The sequence below is a fragment of the Pseudonaja textilis genome, chromosome 1, assembly GCF_049901715.1.
Source record: "Pseudonaja textilis isolate UNSWEBS1 chromosome 1, rPseTex1.2, whole genome shotgun sequence".
In the NCBI taxonomy this organism is placed as follows: Eukaryota; Metazoa; Chordata; class Lepidosauria; order Squamata; family Elapidae; genus Pseudonaja; species Pseudonaja textilis.
Window position 1 is genome coordinate 156,146,343 of NC_141990.1, and position 19,031 is coordinate 156,165,373.

The 19,031-nt window shown below is 37.0% G+C and overlaps 1 protein-coding gene across 1 annotated transcript in view; it reads left to right on the top strand.

Annotated features, from left to right (window-relative positions):
- LOC113444245 (cytochrome P450 2K1-like) overlaps window positions 1-16,001 on the top strand; it is a 25,193-nt gene extending 9,192 nt beyond the window's left edge. The window contains exons 5-9 of the mRNA XM_026712905.2: window positions 4,719-4,892; window positions 5,615-5,759; window positions 11,670-11,854; window positions 13,108-13,249; window positions 13,875-16,001. Coding sequence (XP_026568690.2) covers window positions 4,719-4,892; window positions 5,615-5,759; window positions 11,670-11,854; window positions 13,108-13,249; window positions 13,875-14,062 — 834 coding nt within the window. The 3' untranslated portion in view covers window positions 14,063-16,001. The remainder of the gene's footprint in view (window positions 1-4,718; window positions 4,893-5,614; window positions 5,760-11,669; window positions 11,855-13,107; window positions 13,250-13,874) is intronic.
- Window positions 16,002-19,031: the final 3,030 nt, after the last annotated feature.

Below are 19,031 nucleotides of genomic sequence, written 5' to 3' on the forward strand. Positions count from 1 at the left end.
AAAGAGGCTTTAGTGAGCAGCGAGCTGTGGGAAAGCGAGATCAAAAAGGTGGCATTGAAAGGTAATGATCCGATGGGCAGTTGAGTCTCATGGAATGAGTGGGGCAAGTTCCCCACGCCAGTTCCCCCCAATGCCTCCTCACCTCCAAGTTGTAAATGGCCGTGCATGCACTTAAATAGGAGCCCAAATTTTGGAGGCAGGCCTTAATTTAGAATTGCTGCATGTTATAAAACAGTGCTGGCCTTCATTTTGGGGTGGGCTGTATTGTTCTGGAGAAATGTCACGGTATAAATAATGTGTAAATATATCAGAAATAGCATGTTTCCCAAGCTGTTTATTAATGGGTAAATTTAAATAAAAATGCATTTCTTTGAGAAAGGTAAATACAAATTAATTGCATAAAAATATTTTGACCCGAGGAATAGAATAGAAACAGAGTTGGAAGGGACATTTGAGATCTTTCTAGTCCAAGCCTCTGCTTAGGCAGGAAACCCTATACCACTTCAGACAAATGATTATCCAATCTCCTCTTAAAACCTCCAGTTTTGGAACACTCACAACTTCTGGAGGCAAGTTGTTCCACTAATTAATTGTTCTAACTGTCCAGGAAATTTCTCCTTAGTTCTAGGTTGCTTCTCTCCTTGATTAGTTTCCACGCACTGCTTCTTGTCCTGCCTTCAAGTTCTTTGGCTTGACTCCCTTCTTTGTGGCAGCCCCTGAAATATTGGAACACTACTATCATGTCATCCCTAGTCCTTTTCATCAAACTAGACATAATTCCAGCCAACTTCTTGTTTTAGCCTCCAGTCCCCTAATCACCTTTGTTGCTCTTCTCTGCACTCTTTCTAGAGTTTCAACATCTTTTACAATGTGGCATCCAAAATTGGATGCAGTAAGCCAAATGTGTGGTCTTACTAAGGCATTATAAAGTGGTATTAGCAACACTTTATGTGATCTTGATTCTATCTCTCTGTTTATGCAGCCTAGAACTGTTGTTGGCTTTTTGGCAGCTGCAGTACACTGCTGGCTCATATTTAAATGATTGTCCACTAGGACTCCAAGATCTCTTCCACTAAGAATTTCTACTTCCATTATTTCCTCTCAATCATTCTCCATAATCCTCTTGCCCTCATTCTCCCATATCTTGCTTTCCAAATTAATGATCTTTTGGAAGCAGACATTTCTGTGTCATGGTGCTAGTGGGAAACTTTTACAACAGACATTATGTGAAAAAAACTGCAGGGAAAAGTTTGAGGATAGTGAAGCATCATTTCTTACCACCTGCCTCCTGCACTTACCACCCCTGCACCCACCTACCAAGCCAGCACCTATACCTACCACATATCACCTATACCTTCCATAGGACTGCCTTATGTCCAAGATATTTACCCATGTAGTAGGGCTGTAATACTACTATCCTTTTCATCTTTTATATTACCTTCTCCTACTGGTACCTTATGATTATATTACTTTGTTGCTTTTCATGTACACTAAGAACTTATGCACGGAGACCATTTTTTGCGCATATCCAATCACACGGCCCTATAAACTATTCTATTCTATTTATTGTATTTATTTATTTGATTTGTCAATCACAAGATAATAGGTATAAGAATAAACATGGTATGAATCAGGAAATAGGTATGAATAAATGGGGACAATAGGACAGGGGCGGTAGGCACAATTGTGTGCTTACCCCTTACAGACCTCTTAGGAATGGGGTGAGGCCAGTGGCACATTATAATTTAAGGGTAAGAGTGAGGGGGTTTGAGGAGGTAACAGCAGAGTCAGGTAGTGCATTCCAGGCGTTGACCACTCTGTTGCTGAAGCCTTACTTTCTGCAATTGAGTTTGAAGCGTGTTTACATTACATTACAAATCACTTTTTTGATGGCACAGCTATCTCTCTCCAACTCCCCACCCCATCCCCAGCTATCGAAACGAGTATGGACCTGTATTCAAAATCCAACTGGACTCCAGAAAATAGTGGGTGCTAACAGGATATGACATGAGACCATAAAGGCTCTGGTAGAATAAGGCTGACGTGTTTTGCTGAGAAGGGCTCCTGTCCCCTGATGTTGGAGGATTTTCAAATGGTTTTGTGAGGACTCTTTTCTATCTCAATACAACATATAACTGGAGCATATAACTGTACAATGAAGTCATATGTACCTATAACAAAGGTATCACAGGAGCAGAACAAATTAGATGATCTGAGCTGAAACTGACGATTGACTGAAACTGGTTTCAAATTTGGCCCAACTAACAAGCTTTTCCAAAATAATAACTTTGAAAGAGATATAAAGGAACATAGGGAAAAATTAAAGTTTTTTTTTTAAAAATCACTGGCCACATACCAAGAAAGAAAAAACCATGTCAGAAACTAGAAATATATAAGAGCAACCTGACAGAAGAAACTAGTGTAGTTCTTGTAAAATTTTAGTTGGTTATATAATTGTATATGTTGGATTAAATAATACACATAGGGTGGGTTTTTCAAATATATGATAATTTTTTTTATATCTTTCAAAATGTTACTTACTAGCCATTTTCGGATGAATTTTTTTCTGTTAAATGGGACCATAGTTATCTTCCTCAAACTCATCTTCTAATGATTATCAAGATATTTTTGAGCAGAATTGCTTGGCTCTTTTCGCATGCATGAGTTAGATCAGTGTTTCTATATGCAACAACTTTAAGACATGTGCATTTCAAAACTTACAAGAACTGGTCTGGGAATTCTAGGAGTTGAAGTACACACATTTTAAAGTTGACAAGGTTGTTTCCTGACTAAGACAAACACCAAGGTCCAACAAAATTAAAAAACTGAACTGAATATTTAAGAATGTTCCTTGGGATGGAAAAGCCAACTGGATGACTATAGGACGGCCTACAACCCTTTTCATCCTTCTTCCATGCCTTTCTTCAAAATCAGTTTTGCTACAGTGGTGGGATTCAATTTTTGAGACTACTGGTTCTGGGTTGGTGGGCGTGGCAGGGGAAGGATACTGTAAAATCTCCCGAGTCAAAGTGGGGTGTTTGCCAGTTCTCCCAAACTACTCAAAATTTCGCGACCAGTTCTCCAGAACTGGTCAGAACCTACACTGAATACTACCTCTGATTTTTGCATACTACTTGCTTTTTTTTCAGGAGTAACTTTTTCCCACATGGTGAGAACTGGAGGGTGATGAGGCGATTTATGTTAACCACATTACGGGACTATGGGATGGGTAAAGAAGGTCCATGGAAAGCAGAATGACCAAGAAATTACAGTTTCCTGGTAAAGGAGTTTGGGAAACTATAAGGTGAGTTGAGTGTTTCTTCTGGGGGTTCAAAAGCTTCTCTGTCTTATATTATCTTGAAGGAGTTGAGATTCCATGCATGACATATTCCAGACTCCCAGAACTTTAATTCTTTTAAATAGTTTTATTGAAGGGGGTATTCACAATTCTAAAAGATTATAAAAACTCAAATCAGAAAAATATAACATAGAAAGAAACACAAAGGTGCAAAGAGGAGAGAAAAAAGGATCAAAGAGAGACAAACAATCTCCCAAGAAGAAGAATAAAAATAAAAAGAAAACAAAGCTAGAAAAATATTATTTAAAGAAGGGCTCATTTCTTGCAACAAGTACAGGAAAATTAATAATGCCTCACTCCTTTGAGATTACATAATGGTTCACCTCTTCCCATAATTACCCCCTCCTTATCCATTCACAAATTCAAAACTCATTGTGGTTTCTGTCCAAATGTCAGCAAAAGGTCCATAAATGTTTCCAGAAATTTTTTTTTAAAGCAACATTTTAACTCTGATTATAGAAGCTAAATGATGCTAGAATCAAGGCAATGAAAATACAATGTTAATAGTTATGATAGTTTTATATTGTATTAACATTTTGACGAAAGTCCATATTTGTTGTCCAGGAAAAACCATTTGAATTCAGAAGAATTGTGACTGCAGCTGTTTCCAATATCATAGTATCCATTTTACTTGGGAAACGATATGATTATGAAGATCCAAGATTTATTAAATTATTTAGCTTGGCAACCGAAACTGCCATGCTTATGGGAAGCCCGACCATGCAGGTAATGATTATTTATCTGAAAAGCATTAGAAGCTCATTTAGAGGGTAGGCAAGGCAGTGTGTATTTTTCAGGATTCATTGCAAAATCCAGAATCTAATGTAATATTGAAAAACTTTGTGATGATTCAAAATATTTTTAAGTGGCACAATATTTCCATTGTTCTTCCACTTGAGTATACAAGTATGTATAGAGGTATGTCAAATATTTATATCTTATATCAAAAGTTTCCTGCAATGGGAACTTGGTGCAACTCTGGTTCCATTTTCCAGTCAATTTACAGAAGAAGTTAAGAAAGACTAGAATCTAATTCAAATGTGTTTCAATTACTAAGAACGAATAGATGAAAATTTTATATGTTAATGAGAGCAACATAATATTAAATAAAGCTGTCTATGACAGGACCTCCAAAATTCCCCACCAAATTTGTAGTGGAAAAATTTCCTGGACACTGTATATTGCAAGCCCTATCTTTAAGGAAACTGAAAGGACGTCTATTTCTGAATTGTAATTGCTCTATCTATATTATTATGTTTTCTGGTATAATATACAAATAGATATCATTCATAAAGTCTTTCCAAAATGATATTTTAGGTATGTGACTTCTCTATTATCTCTGTTATTTTGTATCTTTCAGCTGTATAACATGTTTCCCATGCTTGGCTTCCTTTTTGGCGCTCCTAAGAAAGTCATGAAGAACAAAAGGGAATTGAGTGCTTTTGTCCATGAAAACTTCATCCAATCTCTCAGTAATCTGGATGAAAATGACACAAGAAACTTTATTGATTCATATCTTGTACAACAGCAACAGGTAATGGAATGTGCAAAAATGGCAGCTTGAAGTTTTCCATAAAATTTTGCAAATGGAAGTACCCACAATTGGCAAGAATCCTTATTACAGGAAAAGGCAAACCTGGCAAATTTGCAAGGGTCTCCAAATATCGAGCAATTTATTCACTTTGCCTAGTGTTCGGTATTCTTCTTTTGAAAGTTTTGTATTATAGCTACTAACCAGCATTATTGCAGTCACACATCACCACTTAGCCTAATCTTCTAAACAATTGAGAACTCTAGGAAAATAATAATCCACAATAATTTTTTAATATATTTCTTAAACATTATGTTAGGATCCATACTAAGGAATTCTTCCTCTATATGGATATCAATAAAGAAAAATTTACTTTGAATACCTATAAGTTGGCACACATTTGAGGAGCATTATATTTAATTATGATGAAGTTTTTGTTTTGATTCTTAGAAAATTTGCACAAAAAAGAGATAGCTGCATACAAAAAGCTTAAAACATTTTGCATCTACTAGTGCAGGCCATTTAAATATCTTTTGGACAAGTCAGATTTCCTCTGAGGAAGAGTGGAAATTTGTCTTTTTAAAAAAATATCTGGACAGTTGCTGATTTGTTTAGGTGAAGCTAGAGATTGCTTTAAAGAAGGCTGCACATTCTTTGCAATTTGTCTAGGAGTGCACCTGTCTAGAACCAATTTTAAAAGCAGGTTCTTTTTTTTTCCACTCTAGGAAAAGAAGACCCAGAACAATGGCTATTTCCACCATGAAAATCTAGAAGAATCCGTGATAAATCTATTCATTGCTGGTACGGAAACAGTCTCAAGCACTCTATTTTGGGCCTTTACTCTAATGATGAAGTACCCTTTAATTCAGAGTAAGTGCTTTACAATTTGACAGCATCCATTATGTCAGTGATCTTGATTTCATAAATTCCTCTTACCCAGTCTATCACAGCTGCTAGAAAAAACAAACAACCCTTTCCTTAAAGACTCTCAATACTACCTCATTACTTTAATCAAACACCCATTAATTCATTACCTCAAAACTTACAACTTTTTTACCTCATCACCTACATCAATGATTAGATAATCAATTTCTATAAAATATTTTATTAATGGTTTAATTGATTTATTGTATTAATTGATTAGTGTGATTAGAGTGTTTAGTGCAAAGAGTGTGATTACTGACTAGTTTAAAAGATTCATGTAATTTAATTGATTAGTAAAATCAGTGATTTAGTGAATTTAATTGAACAGTGTGACTAATGATTAGTGTAATTAATTGATTAGTAGTTAGTGTAATTAATTGATTAGGTTGATTGTTGCTTAGGAAATTATCTGACTAGAGAGATTACTGCAATTGATTGATTGGTGTGATATTGGCTATATTGATTACCCAAAATTGTTCCATTAATTAATTCAATCAACGTACTATCTTAACAAACCTACCATGCCAAGAAAAAAATCCAATGCCAAACCACAACCTAAAGAGAAATTAATCCCCAAACAATGAACCACAAGACTCCTGCACATGCCTTAAATGCTACAAAACTCTAAAGGATAATGAAAACTCCATCAAATGTTCTCTGTGTAACAAATACGCTCATCATGACTGCTTGGGATTACCCAAGCAAATGATTCAATACCTAGAATCATCCAATGAGTTTCCATATCTCTGCAAATCATGCAGACCCAAACTGGATCTGTTGGAAAGAGTTGATACCATTGAAACATGATTAACATCCCTTGACACCATAGTAGCATCCTGGACGCCTTAAAAGAAAGATTATCCAACCTCGAAAAAAAAGACACAACAGCAAAAACCTGAACACCCAATAGCTACAAACCACATCTCTACTCAACAACCACAACCCAATCCACAACCCAATCCACAAAAAAACATAACCCAGACAAATATTGATATCCCAATCCTCATCAGAGAAGCTGTTGAGCGTGAACGGAAACGTCCAAACGCCATCTTATTTGGTCTAGAGGGCATCAATGATAATGATGACATCACAACTGTCCGAAACATCATCAGTAATTATCAAGCATCAACCATCTCCCCTGATGAAATACTTGACATTTCCAGCATTGGCCGAGAGCTCAAAAACAGAGATGGCTCTGTGACCCCACGCTTCTGCAGGGTCATTTGCAAAAATGAATCAAGCAAACGCAAATTCATTTACACTATAAATTCACTCGCCAAAACCAACACCAACCATAAGAACCTCCGTTGTCGCCCTGACCTAACCATACAGCAACGTGCCCGCTCCCGTGTACTCCGCACTGAACTCAAAAAACATCTAGACAATGGAGAGAAGGGCCTGTACATTGACTACCATGCTGACTGTATCAAAAGTAAGTCACACATCCCGCAACTCAGCTTTAACCTTCAACCACAACCGTACCTCAACCAATCCACCATCACCCAAGACTAGGCACGCACGCCCCTAACTACCTCAATTCCAACTACTGCTGGCCTTAAATGCAAGCTACTCAATGCAAGAAGCCTTGTAAATAAAATACCTGAATTTTTCCTTCTACTAAATATGGCTAAATTCGACATTATATTTGTCTGTGAAACATGGCTCAATGCATCTCTCCCTGACTCCATTACCACAGTAAGAGACTATCATGTTTACCGATCAGATCATGAAATTCGTAGAGGAGGTGGTGTTGCTATCTTCTATAAAAAGTCCTTACATCTAAAAAATATCCAAGTTACCCAGGAGCTTGCTCTTCCTGAGACCATTATCTGTGAACTATCCTTAAATATCACAATTCGATTCTTACTATGTTACAGAGCACCTGATTATGACATCGAACATGTAAACAAGCTAAATACACTACTAACATGGGCAGCATCCTGCCCATACCCTTTTATCTTTCTTGGTGATTTCAATCTGCCTCATATTGACTGGACCTTAAATGAATGTACAACTGAAACCATACATGCAACCTTTTACAATGCTGTTACAAATCTGGGACTGGAACAACTAGTAACCAACAACACTAGACTAAACAACTGCCTCGATCTCATCTTCTGCAATAGTTTGAATTTAATTTACGGAATACAAACTAAAGAACCCTTTTCCAGCAGTGACCACAATATGATTGACTTTTGTCTCAACATACGTCCACACAAAAACCACCACAATGATGTAATCCCCAATTATAATTTCAAAAAAGGCAACTATGATCTTATAAACAACGATCTCTCATCCCTTGATTGGCAATCTCTATTCACTGGATGCAATACTGTTGAAGATCATTACAACATATTTTTACTTGAAGTCAAAAGAGTCATCAAACTATATGTACCAACAACAACTCCCAAAACAAAACAAAAAAACAGATTGCCCATAACAATAAGGAAACTTCAATCCAAAAAGAGATCTCTCTGGCGGAAAAACAAATCTGGTCACGTTGCCAATTTCAAAAGCTGATACAAAAATTTATGCCACCAAATAAAGACCAAATGCACCAATTATCACATTAAACAAGAGGAAAACCTTCTAAGCACCAATTCCACCAGTGCTTTCTACAATTTTGTAAACAACAAACTAAAAGATTCAAGGTCCATCCCACCCTTGATAGGACCTAATGGTAAAGACTGCAATTACGACACCATTAAAGCCAACATCTTTAACACATTTTTTGGCTCAGTATTTGTAAACAACAATGGATCATGCCCAGTATTTCCTAGCCGAACCACAGATAACTACAATGATTTAATACATATCGATTTTACAGAAGACAATGTTGAAAAAGCACTACACAATCTAAAACCATCTCTATCTATTGGACCAGGTGGAATATGTGCCTATTTCTTAAAAAAGCTATCCACTGCCATAGCCAAACCTCTACGCATAATCTTTGAAAAATCTTTCAGGACCAGCTCCTTGCCTAACCTATGGTCACAAGCCACAGTCATCTCCATCTTCAAAAAGGAGACCCCAGCCTAGTTGAAAATTACAGACCAATCTCCTTATGCTGCATCTCCTGTAAAGTCATGGAATCAATTATTAACCAATCCATCATCCTCCACTTAGAGACAAACAACCTACTCTCCAATAAACAATTTGGTTTCAGAAAAAAACTATCCTGTAATCTGCAACTCTTACACTGCAAAAACATATGGACTACACAACCTGATCAGGGCAAAACAATAGATGCAATCTACATAGACTTCTGTAAAGCCTTTGATTCAGTGGTACATGACAAACTACTACTAAAAATAAAATCCTATGGTATCTCTGGACAACTGCATAACTGGATAGAAGCATTCCTGTCAAACAGACAACAAATGGTCAAAATTGGGAGCGTCCTATCAAATTCTGTACCTGTCAATAGTGGTGTCCCCCAAGGCAGTGTTCTAGGACCAACTCTCTTCATACTCTACATAAATGACCTCTGTGATCATATTAAGAGCAACTGCGTTTCTTTTCGCTGATGATGTAAAGCTGTTCAATACCACAGACAATACTGCTACCCTTCAAAAGATCTTGACTGTGTATCAGAATGGTCAAACAAATGGCAACTTCAAATCTCAACAAATAAATGCTCTGTCTTACATATTGGCAAAAAAAAAATCCGAAAATAAAATACAAGCTGAATAGTCAAGATCTTGTTGATGATCCAAGCTCTGTAAAGGACCTTGGAATACTCACCTCTAATGATCTAAGTGCTAGAGCCCACTGCAACTACATAGCCAAAAAGGCATTAAGAGTTGTTAACCTAATCTTACGTAGCTTTTTCTCTGGTAATATCACACTACTAACTAGAGCATACAAAACATTTGCTAGACCAATACTCGAATACAGCTCATCAGTCTGGAACCCACATTACGTATCTGATATTAGCACAATTGAGAAAGTCCAGAAATATTTCACAAGAAGAGTTCTCCACTCCTCTACTCGTTGTAGAATACCTTATGCCACCAGACTTGAAATTCTAGAACTAGAAAACCTTGAATTATGCCGTCTTCGGTCTGATTTAAGCATGGTATATAAAATCATACATTGCAATGTCCTACCTGTCAATGAATACTTCAGCTTCAACCATAACAACACAAGAGATACAAACTCAAGGTTAACCGCACCAGGCTTGATTGCAGGAAATACAACTTCAGCAACAGAGTGATCAATGTCTGGAATACTCTACCTGACTCTGTAGTTTCTTCCCCAAACCCCAAAAACTTTAACCTTAGACTGTTACTATTGGCCTCACCCCTTTCCTAAGAGGTCTGTAGGGGGTGTGCATAAGCGCCTACCGTCCCTGTCCTATTGTTTCTTTTATTTTTCTTTTATTTTTCTTATATGTGCCCATTTCATGTATTCATAACTATGTATACACTTATACTTATTATCTTGTAAACAATTGACAAATAAAATAAAATAAAAATAAAATAAAATAGTGTTAAATGTGGAGTTACTAAGATAAGTGTCAGTCTGTGCTCCATTCAAAATCCAAGAAAAAAATACTCAGACTCCAATGATTAGAGCAAAGTTTTTCCTTTTACTGAAATTCAAAGTAATTCAGATAGAATTCTGAATCTAAAGAATTTGGCGCGCATGTCACATATACAATGGAATTGTTCCCACCCCCCAAAGTCCAAAAGACTCTTCCTATTAAAAGTTCTGAATATGATCATGTGGGCATCTTCAGGTGGTGATGCGGCCTCTGTCCGTTGACCTTGACATATTTTGATAAAACTTCGCAGCTGCGCAAAGGAAAGGAAAAGCTAGGCAAGGAAATAGAAACTTAAGAACAGGAATTTATACTCCCCCTCGTCCTTCTCATTTACAGCACAGGAATGTAACACCTCCAGCTTTCTTCCCCTCCAACTCCCCCCTCCCCACATTACTAATGACAGCCGAAAGATGGAGAGCAGTGAGAAAGATGCATAGCAATAGAAAAGATGTAGAAGAGATCTTGAAGGCTGACAATAAGTGATTTTGAATAATATCTGAGTGAAGGAGGCAAAAAAAGACAAAGAATTCCATCCTCAATTTTGTGTACTGACTTGAATCATGCAGTAACACAAATGGAGAACCTGCCTTAAAGGAACTCCCCCCCCCCATCCCTCTCTATGCTCGAGGGCACCTTTTGGGCACCCAATTCAAAGAATGGTATAGCTCTAGAATTTAGTGAATACATGTTATTAGTTATTAGAAAGCTATGATGATGCAAGACATCATTGGAGTCTATTATATTGCTTACAATATGCAAATCTCAGTAACACCAACAGATACTCCAAACAGAACACAACAAAGTCAACAAACCCAAACCAGAATTATTAAAATCCCCAGCAAACAATAACAATCTTCATAGGTACTCAATGACTTAAGCTACCTTAGAACCCCAATGCCTGCTGGAACAGGACTGGCTAGCTCGGACTCCGAAGATGAAGAGGAGTTTATTTATTTATTTTGTCAAAAGCTTACAATACAATATAAATAAGAATAAACATTTAAATATAAGAAATAGGTACTAATAATTGAGGACAATAGGACAGGGACAGTTAGGGTTAGGGTTAGACAGGGACATAATATCACAGTATTATGTGTAAAAAGGACAGGAATCATATATACAATTAAAGCGTCTGTCTTATTTTTCTCTTCATGTATCTTCTTTAATTTGAACTAGTGAATGCATTATGCCTCCTCAATTTCCAGAGAAAATTTGGATCTCCTGCCATTGCAAATGTATATTTCCAAGAGTTAGCACCATAACCAACAAAATGAGATTATCTTACTGGATGTTATTGTATATTATCTCAGAAAAGGTCCAAGAAGAAATAACAAACATTGTTGGATATGTTCAGCCAAGAGCTGAACACCGAATAAAAATGCCATACACAGATGCTGTAGTCCATGAAGTTCAACGATATGCTGATGTCATTCCTTTAAACTTGCCACATGCAACTACAGTGGATGTTAACTTTAAGGGCTATTTCATTCCAAAGGTGATGTATCTGCATTATTCTTTTTCTAGTCTTAGCTAGTGATGTTCAGTCCATTTATTTTAGTTCAATAATAAACATTCTTCAAAAGCTTTTGTAATCCACTTGACACTGACTCTATTAATTTTAGGAATAAAGTAATCTGTGTTGAGGTAATTCCCCATTAGGAGAATGAGTGCACACAGGGAGATGTAGTGAGAGTAATGTTGAATAACATACACACAGCACACAGCTACACTGTATAGTAAAATGTAGGTTTTACTTCCAGTAAATGGTTAAGCAAAGTCCAACAAATGGTCCAAGTCATACATGGTTATAGCAGTCAGTTTTCAGTCCAGGGATAATCCAATAACAAAGTCCAGTATCAAAAACAGTTCAGTAAAAGACTCACATCAAATCCAAAAATAACGATGATCAGCAACAGTCAATAGGGAAATGCAGGAATGGCAACACTCTGGGAAACCAGGTTTCTGGCTCCATCTTATGGCCGCTTGAGGAACCACACCCAATTACAATTTTAGCATTCCCTTAAAGAGACAGTATTAAAATGTCTATCCTGGTTTATATATTTCCAACCCAACTGTTAGGTGACTTACATTCCTAACAATCTGGCATATTTCTTTTAATTCACATTCTATGGAGGCACAAGCTTGCATACAGATGGAGTAAGGGGGTATGTTGTGGGCAAGAGCTAGCCAAAAAAAAATCAGAGTTTATATCGTCATAATGATTAAATAGGAGTGCAATTTATTCTTAAGAATAATTAAGTGATGATGTTTCTTACATCCTAATACATTCTCATAGAATACTGTATGTATTGACTTTCCATTTTGCCATCCACATGTAACATATGAGAATCTGTTGTGTAAGGACTCCTTTATCCATAAAGAATAAGCACTGGAATGAAGACTTTGAAATCTTAGCGTTTGAAAAATTTCCTTGGATTAAGAAGCTTTGTATTGCATAATAGCACCCTAAGACTAAGAACTATGGAGTTCAATGCTATTTAAATATCTAAGTTTTTTAGTTTATTTGTTTGCAATGCAGTAGAAAGGCTTTTGATAAGTCCATTTTATGGTAGCAAACAAAGGCACAATGTAGTTCAACAATTCAAAAATCTCTTTATACAGTCCAGAGTAGGTGATTGGACAGATTAGTGTACTGTGTACCACACTGGAGATTTTAGGATTATAGAATAACTTGGTGTGTTATATACCATCTTGATTTTTAAATCACCTATTGCTTTCTCTTTATAGGATACTTATGTCATTCCCTTGCTGACTTCTGTGCTCCGTGATGAATCTCAGTGGGAGAGACCTCATGAATTCTACCCTGAACACTTTCTCAACACTGAAGGAAAATTTGTAAAAAGAAATGCATTCATGCCTTTCTCTGCAGGTAGCAGCTTATTTTCAAGTATATTAAAATGATATTCAGCTTTTCCCCTTGATTAAAATCTCCCAAAATGGCTAGTAGGAGCAAAAGTTAATCAGCGATAGTTTTTAGCTGTTATTTTTTCCAGGTCCCTTCTTATTTATAAATTTCCTATGAGAAAGATGATAATAATAGTAATAACAATAATTTATTAAATATATATGCTCACAGTTTAGAAAGAAATATAGCCACAGGTATTAAAGGGTCCAGCTATACATGTGAACATCTCTACTTTCAATTTCATTGGCAGGGCATCCTAAGATTTTTTTTAAATAAATAATCACTCTGGGAAACAGAAATATTTACACCTGCTGTTTCAGCACTGTAATGGGATTCATGATATACTTTAGTTTTGCAGTCCAGTTATAGGGGTATTTTCAGTGGCAGTACATCAGTCTTTCAAAATTTGCATTATTCTTTGATATCATTAGTTAGCATGATCTTGCTAGATACTAACTTCTCTCCTTGGGTTGGATTTGTTATTCTAATTTTTACAACTCTCAAACCAATATGTCATAAGAAGGTGAAATAAAATACTGTTAGCAAAACTAATAAACCCAAATCCTCTGTTTTCTACTCCTTGTTACAGGTCAGAGATTATGTCCAGGTGAGACCCTTGGCAAAACTGAAATATTCATGTTCTTTACTAGTCTTTTGCAAAGATTCATCCTTCAGCCTGCTCCTGGATTATCAAAAGAAGACCTGGACATGAACCGTGCAGTTGGGTTTACAACACCTCCCAAGACTTCAATATTATGTGCTCTACCACGTTTCTAAAAATTACAGATATTCAGAGACTTATAAGCAGGGGGTATTCAGCTGGACTGGATGTTAAATTTACATGTTAAATTTTTGCTGAACCGGTAGTTGAACCAACCATCTGGCTCTATCGCCCCTCCCCTCCCAGGAGTCTCCATGCAGCCTGTTTTGGATGCAGGTAAGTGCAGGGTCTGCATGGAGGCTCTGGGAGGGTGAAAAATGGGCCTTCCGGAAGTCCAGAAACAGGCCTGTTTCCAGCCTCCAGGGGAGGCTGTTTTCGCCTTCCCGGAGGCTCGAGGGAAGCCTCCGGAGCCTGAACAGGGTGAAAAAGAAGCTTCCTGGAAATTCTTATAGGCCACACCTACCATGGCCACGCCCACCCAGCAACCGGGCAGAGAACCGCTTATAAGTCTGAATTGCAACATCTAATTTTTCTTTCTGCAACATCTAATTTTAGACATGGTCTTTTGGTGGCCTATATACATGCCATCTCTTAAATGTTAAGAATACCACATATCTGAGTCCCATAAGATCAGTAGTAGACAAGAATATAACAAAATTCATAGTAGTAAACATCAAAAATTATTTTTTAATTGGAATGTGTGATCATCAATTTCCAAGAAGAAAAGCCAGTTCCCAAATGAATAATACTATCAGTAGCAGACAAAGAATACATCAGAATTGGCCCTTAGTTATTATATTAGTCACTGCATAGGGAAAACACTACACACTACACAGGGACACTATACAGGGACAATAAAAACTGCCCTCTTGTTTCTGTATAATTTATACTTGTCCTTAAAGCGTTAAAAACCCTGTTTGCAGCTAAATCTGTGTTCAGATGAAAACCAGTGAAGATCTGATTTGAACAAAGCATTGAAGTCCCAAGTGTATACAATAAAAAGTATTTTACTTTTTATTGGGTAAGGTATGAACATCTATTTCCAAGAAGAAAAACTGGTTCCCAAGTGGTCAAGAAATTTGGACTCATTCCCAACATTTATGAAATATATTGTATATTATGACTACATTTTCTATCTTTTGTATACCATCAACCAAGGTACATATATCCATATGTATCCAAGGTACACGTAGGTTGAGAAATCCTTCAGAAAAAGAGAAGCTTATAACTACTTGACAAATATTTCAGAGAAGAAAAATATTTAATTCCATGAAGACAAGCTGGAAGGACTGATTTAAACTTAATGAGTCAATTGAAATTAGGATGGATTTTTTATCAGTTTGATATTTGTAATTGAGTGTTAATCTAAAGTTTGTATTTTTTTCCCTTTATACATAATGCTTCAATAATTCCTAAAGCTTTTTAAATATTATTAAATGTGTATTTGAAAGTATCTATGTTAAGAGAAAGTTGAAGAAAAAGATGCATTAGTTTGAGGAAAAGTTTAGTTTTAAAAAGGACGAATACAAGAAGAAAATATTACTGTGTGAGGATAATTCGGAGGTAGTGATCTAAATTAATGAGTTAATTGGAGCTTGTTAGAATTTTATGGGTTGGAAAGTGTACCTTAAAGTATGTATATTAAGAAGAAGTTTTTTTTAAAAAAGATGTATTTAGAGTGTCTTGATTTTAGAAAAGCTTTTAAAGAAAAGTTTAGTGTTTTAAAATTGGATGGAAATTTTTTTCCCTTTTAAGGTTAAAGAATCTGAAAGAATACAGTGAACTTTGTTAATATAAATGGTGATGGTTTGTAAAGATTATTAAGTACAAATAGAAATACATATTATTTCCACAGCAAGGAGGATAAAGTAGAAATGGTTAAATTGATTGTTTTATTCAGAGAAGAATATAATTATGTTTTTATTTGGAAATCACTTCTGGATTTTGTGCTTGTAATGAGAAAAAAATGAAATGCTGACTTTGGTCTTGCCAATTAGATTTATTGTTGTAGGGATGGTTTGTTATGTACTAATGTATAAAAGTAAAAAAAGTTGAGGCTGTAATGTTGTTATTTTATACTGTGCGAAAACAAGTAGGAAGTCAATGCTTCCCTCCACTTTCTTCCCTTCTTGCACCTCATAGTTTTCTTCCTCCTCTCTTTTTCCTCCCTATAATTACCTTTTTCCTGAGTCAGTTGCCCAGGGCGTCAGTTCTTGAATGATCATTGACACACTGGGAAAGATTATAGAAGGCTTTTGTCTTGAACCAAATATAATGGTCTTATGCTATCTTAAAAGCTTTCTGGTTTGTTAGTCATGGGGGTTTCATGGATGAGAGCCCACTTCCCCAGATCATCTAGAAAGTTTAAATGAGCAAGAACACGGTAGCACACATAGGTCCTGAAGTTCTTTCTTGTTACATTATGGCTGTGTGAGGTTTTTTTCTGGAGGCAATTCAAGATGCTGATTGCCACTTTTAATAGCGATAGCATTTAGCAATAGAACTTAGACTTATATACTGCTTTATAGTGCTTTACAGCCCTCTCTAAATGGTTTACAGAGTCAGCATATTGCCCCCAACAATCTGGGTCCTCATTTTACCAACCTTGGAAGGATGAAAGGCTGAGTTAACCTTGAGCCTGGTGAGATTTGAACTGCCAAATTACAGGCAGCTGGCAATCAGCAAAAGTAGCCTGCAGTACCACCGTGCCACCAAGGAGCAACTAGTACTGCACTCTAACCACTGTGCCACCTAGATGGCATAGAACCAGGTTATTTGAGGGAACTACCTCTTCCTGGATTGTACATAAATCCAGCTTGATTGTATCGAGGGGTTCATTCTAGGTTCACTCTATTAAACATTGTCTTCTGCTAAGACCTCGTAAGTGAACCTTTTCCTGCCTGAAATATGGAGGGCCTATACCTCTCTTCTTTCCATAAGGCCTTGAAGGCCTAGCTTTTCTCGAGATATATAGGTCAGATAAGCCAAGCCAAGCCTCTCCCCCCACCCCACCCCCACACACCCCTCCTCTAACATGTAAAAGAGCCATGGTGGCACTTTGGTTAGAATGCAGTACTGCAGGTTCACTACAAGAGTTCAATTCTGAGCGGCTCAAGGTTGACTTAGCCTTCCATCCTTCTGAGGTGGGTAAAATGAGGAGCCAGATTGTGGGGCAATATACTAACTATGTAAACTACTTAGAGAGGGCTGTAAAGCACCATGAAGCAGTATATAAGTCTAAGTGCTCTTGCTCCTGCTATAGAGATCTGCTATTCACAGTCAGCTGGTTAAAAGAAGGAGGTATTAATATTATTGATAAGCAAACAATAGATATTTCTAAGCTGTTCTAGTTTTATAATTAATTTCTTCAAAAGAAACCACTTGTGCAATCATCCACAGATAAAAGTAGCTATTTTTCAAATATGACTCCTACCTTTCTTCTTTCGCATTTTCAGCTTCTAAATATACAAATTACACATTTTACAATCTTTTCCTAGACAAAACCTTTTTACAGCAGTGGTTGAGAGGAAAGAATTTGTCCAGTGTTGTTAAATGTTTAGTTAGTCAGTAATGGAGTCATATGCAACAACAGAGCAGTGATCTTTGCTCAGCCTTGGCTTCTCTTTTAATGTATCATGTTCATGATTAAGCTCTTGATGTTTCTAATTAAAGTAGTAGCCTCTTGGAGGTATTACGTATGTATGTCCTTCTGTTTAACGCTTGTCCACACATGGTTTTTCTAGTTCTTAAGTAGGATTATAATCATAACTAATGCAACGATTAACCATTCTGAATGGGAGTGTTCTGTTCAATGAGAAAAGATCCTGAAGTTCAGGAGTACTTTTCCACTAATTAGAATTCAGAACTCTAATCATTCATGATTTTAAGTAAAGAAAACTAAAGAACTAAAACTTGAAGAAGAGAGAGGGGAACTATGACTGCTACTATAATTATAGCAATATCCAGTCCCAGGCCAAGCACACAAAGATACACTGAGAGGCTGTTGCAAAATTAACTGATAAGTTTTGTGAAGTAAAGAAGCAAACAACAAAGGAAATGTGAGCAAAATGCGCGTGCCTGTGTGCATGCTCTCAGTCTCACACACACACACACACACACACACACACACACACTGTAGAGAAACAAGTCGCCTAAAGTTCAGCACACAATAAGATTTCCAATTTGGAACAGCAGACATAACAGCGGAATTGCAAAAGTCCAAACATTGCAAAAGGGCCATCAGCTGGCAGATCTAGGATAAAAGTCATGAGGTTTCAAACCAGGAATGAAGGTGCACTGAATGGATTAGTGAAGCCAGTCATCCACAGAAAGGTTTGAGCTTGCTGTTTCTTGATAGTCAATCATTCTTTCTTAAATAAAAGAGGAGCCCTACAGAATGCTCTGCTCTGCTCTTCATTGGGTGAGTCCTGAAGATGAAGATATTCATGCCCATGGGGGTACATCAAACCCCCAATGGCATTACATGTGCCAAGTCATTATCTAGTTCACATCATTTTCATGAAGACTTCTTGACCTCCTCATCTTCAGGGACTCATGGCAGCTATGCCTGCTGCTTACCAGACAGCCCAACCTCATCTGTGTGTAACTCCTCAGGCTATGGTGTCTTCAGCAACCACTAGAGGACGTGTCTCCACATTGTCTCTTGTGAGCCTGAGCTTGCCATGGAAATAGGAAATAAAATTACACTAAGGGTAAGGGATTCAAAAGATTTAGGAAAATGATGCAAGTTGCTTCCAGGTTTAGATTTTTCATGCAAACATTATTCAATTCATGTCTGAATCAGTGGTGGTATTCTATCAGTTCGGCCCAGTTCTGCCAAACCGGTAGTGCCAATGAGCAGCAGAGACTGAATCAATTCTCTCTGACACTTTGCTGTTTGGCCCACCTGCCTGTCTGGGCTCCCATGCTAACCTTTATTCCCTGCTTTTGAAGTGCAGCTGCTTTGCGCGGTACAGCAGATTGCCGTGCATCAGCTGCTGAAGCGGCAGGGAGTGTGCAGGATTGCAGGAGGTGAGTTGGAAAGCCTCTGTGCCTATGCTAAGTGCGTGCATGCACACAAAGCCA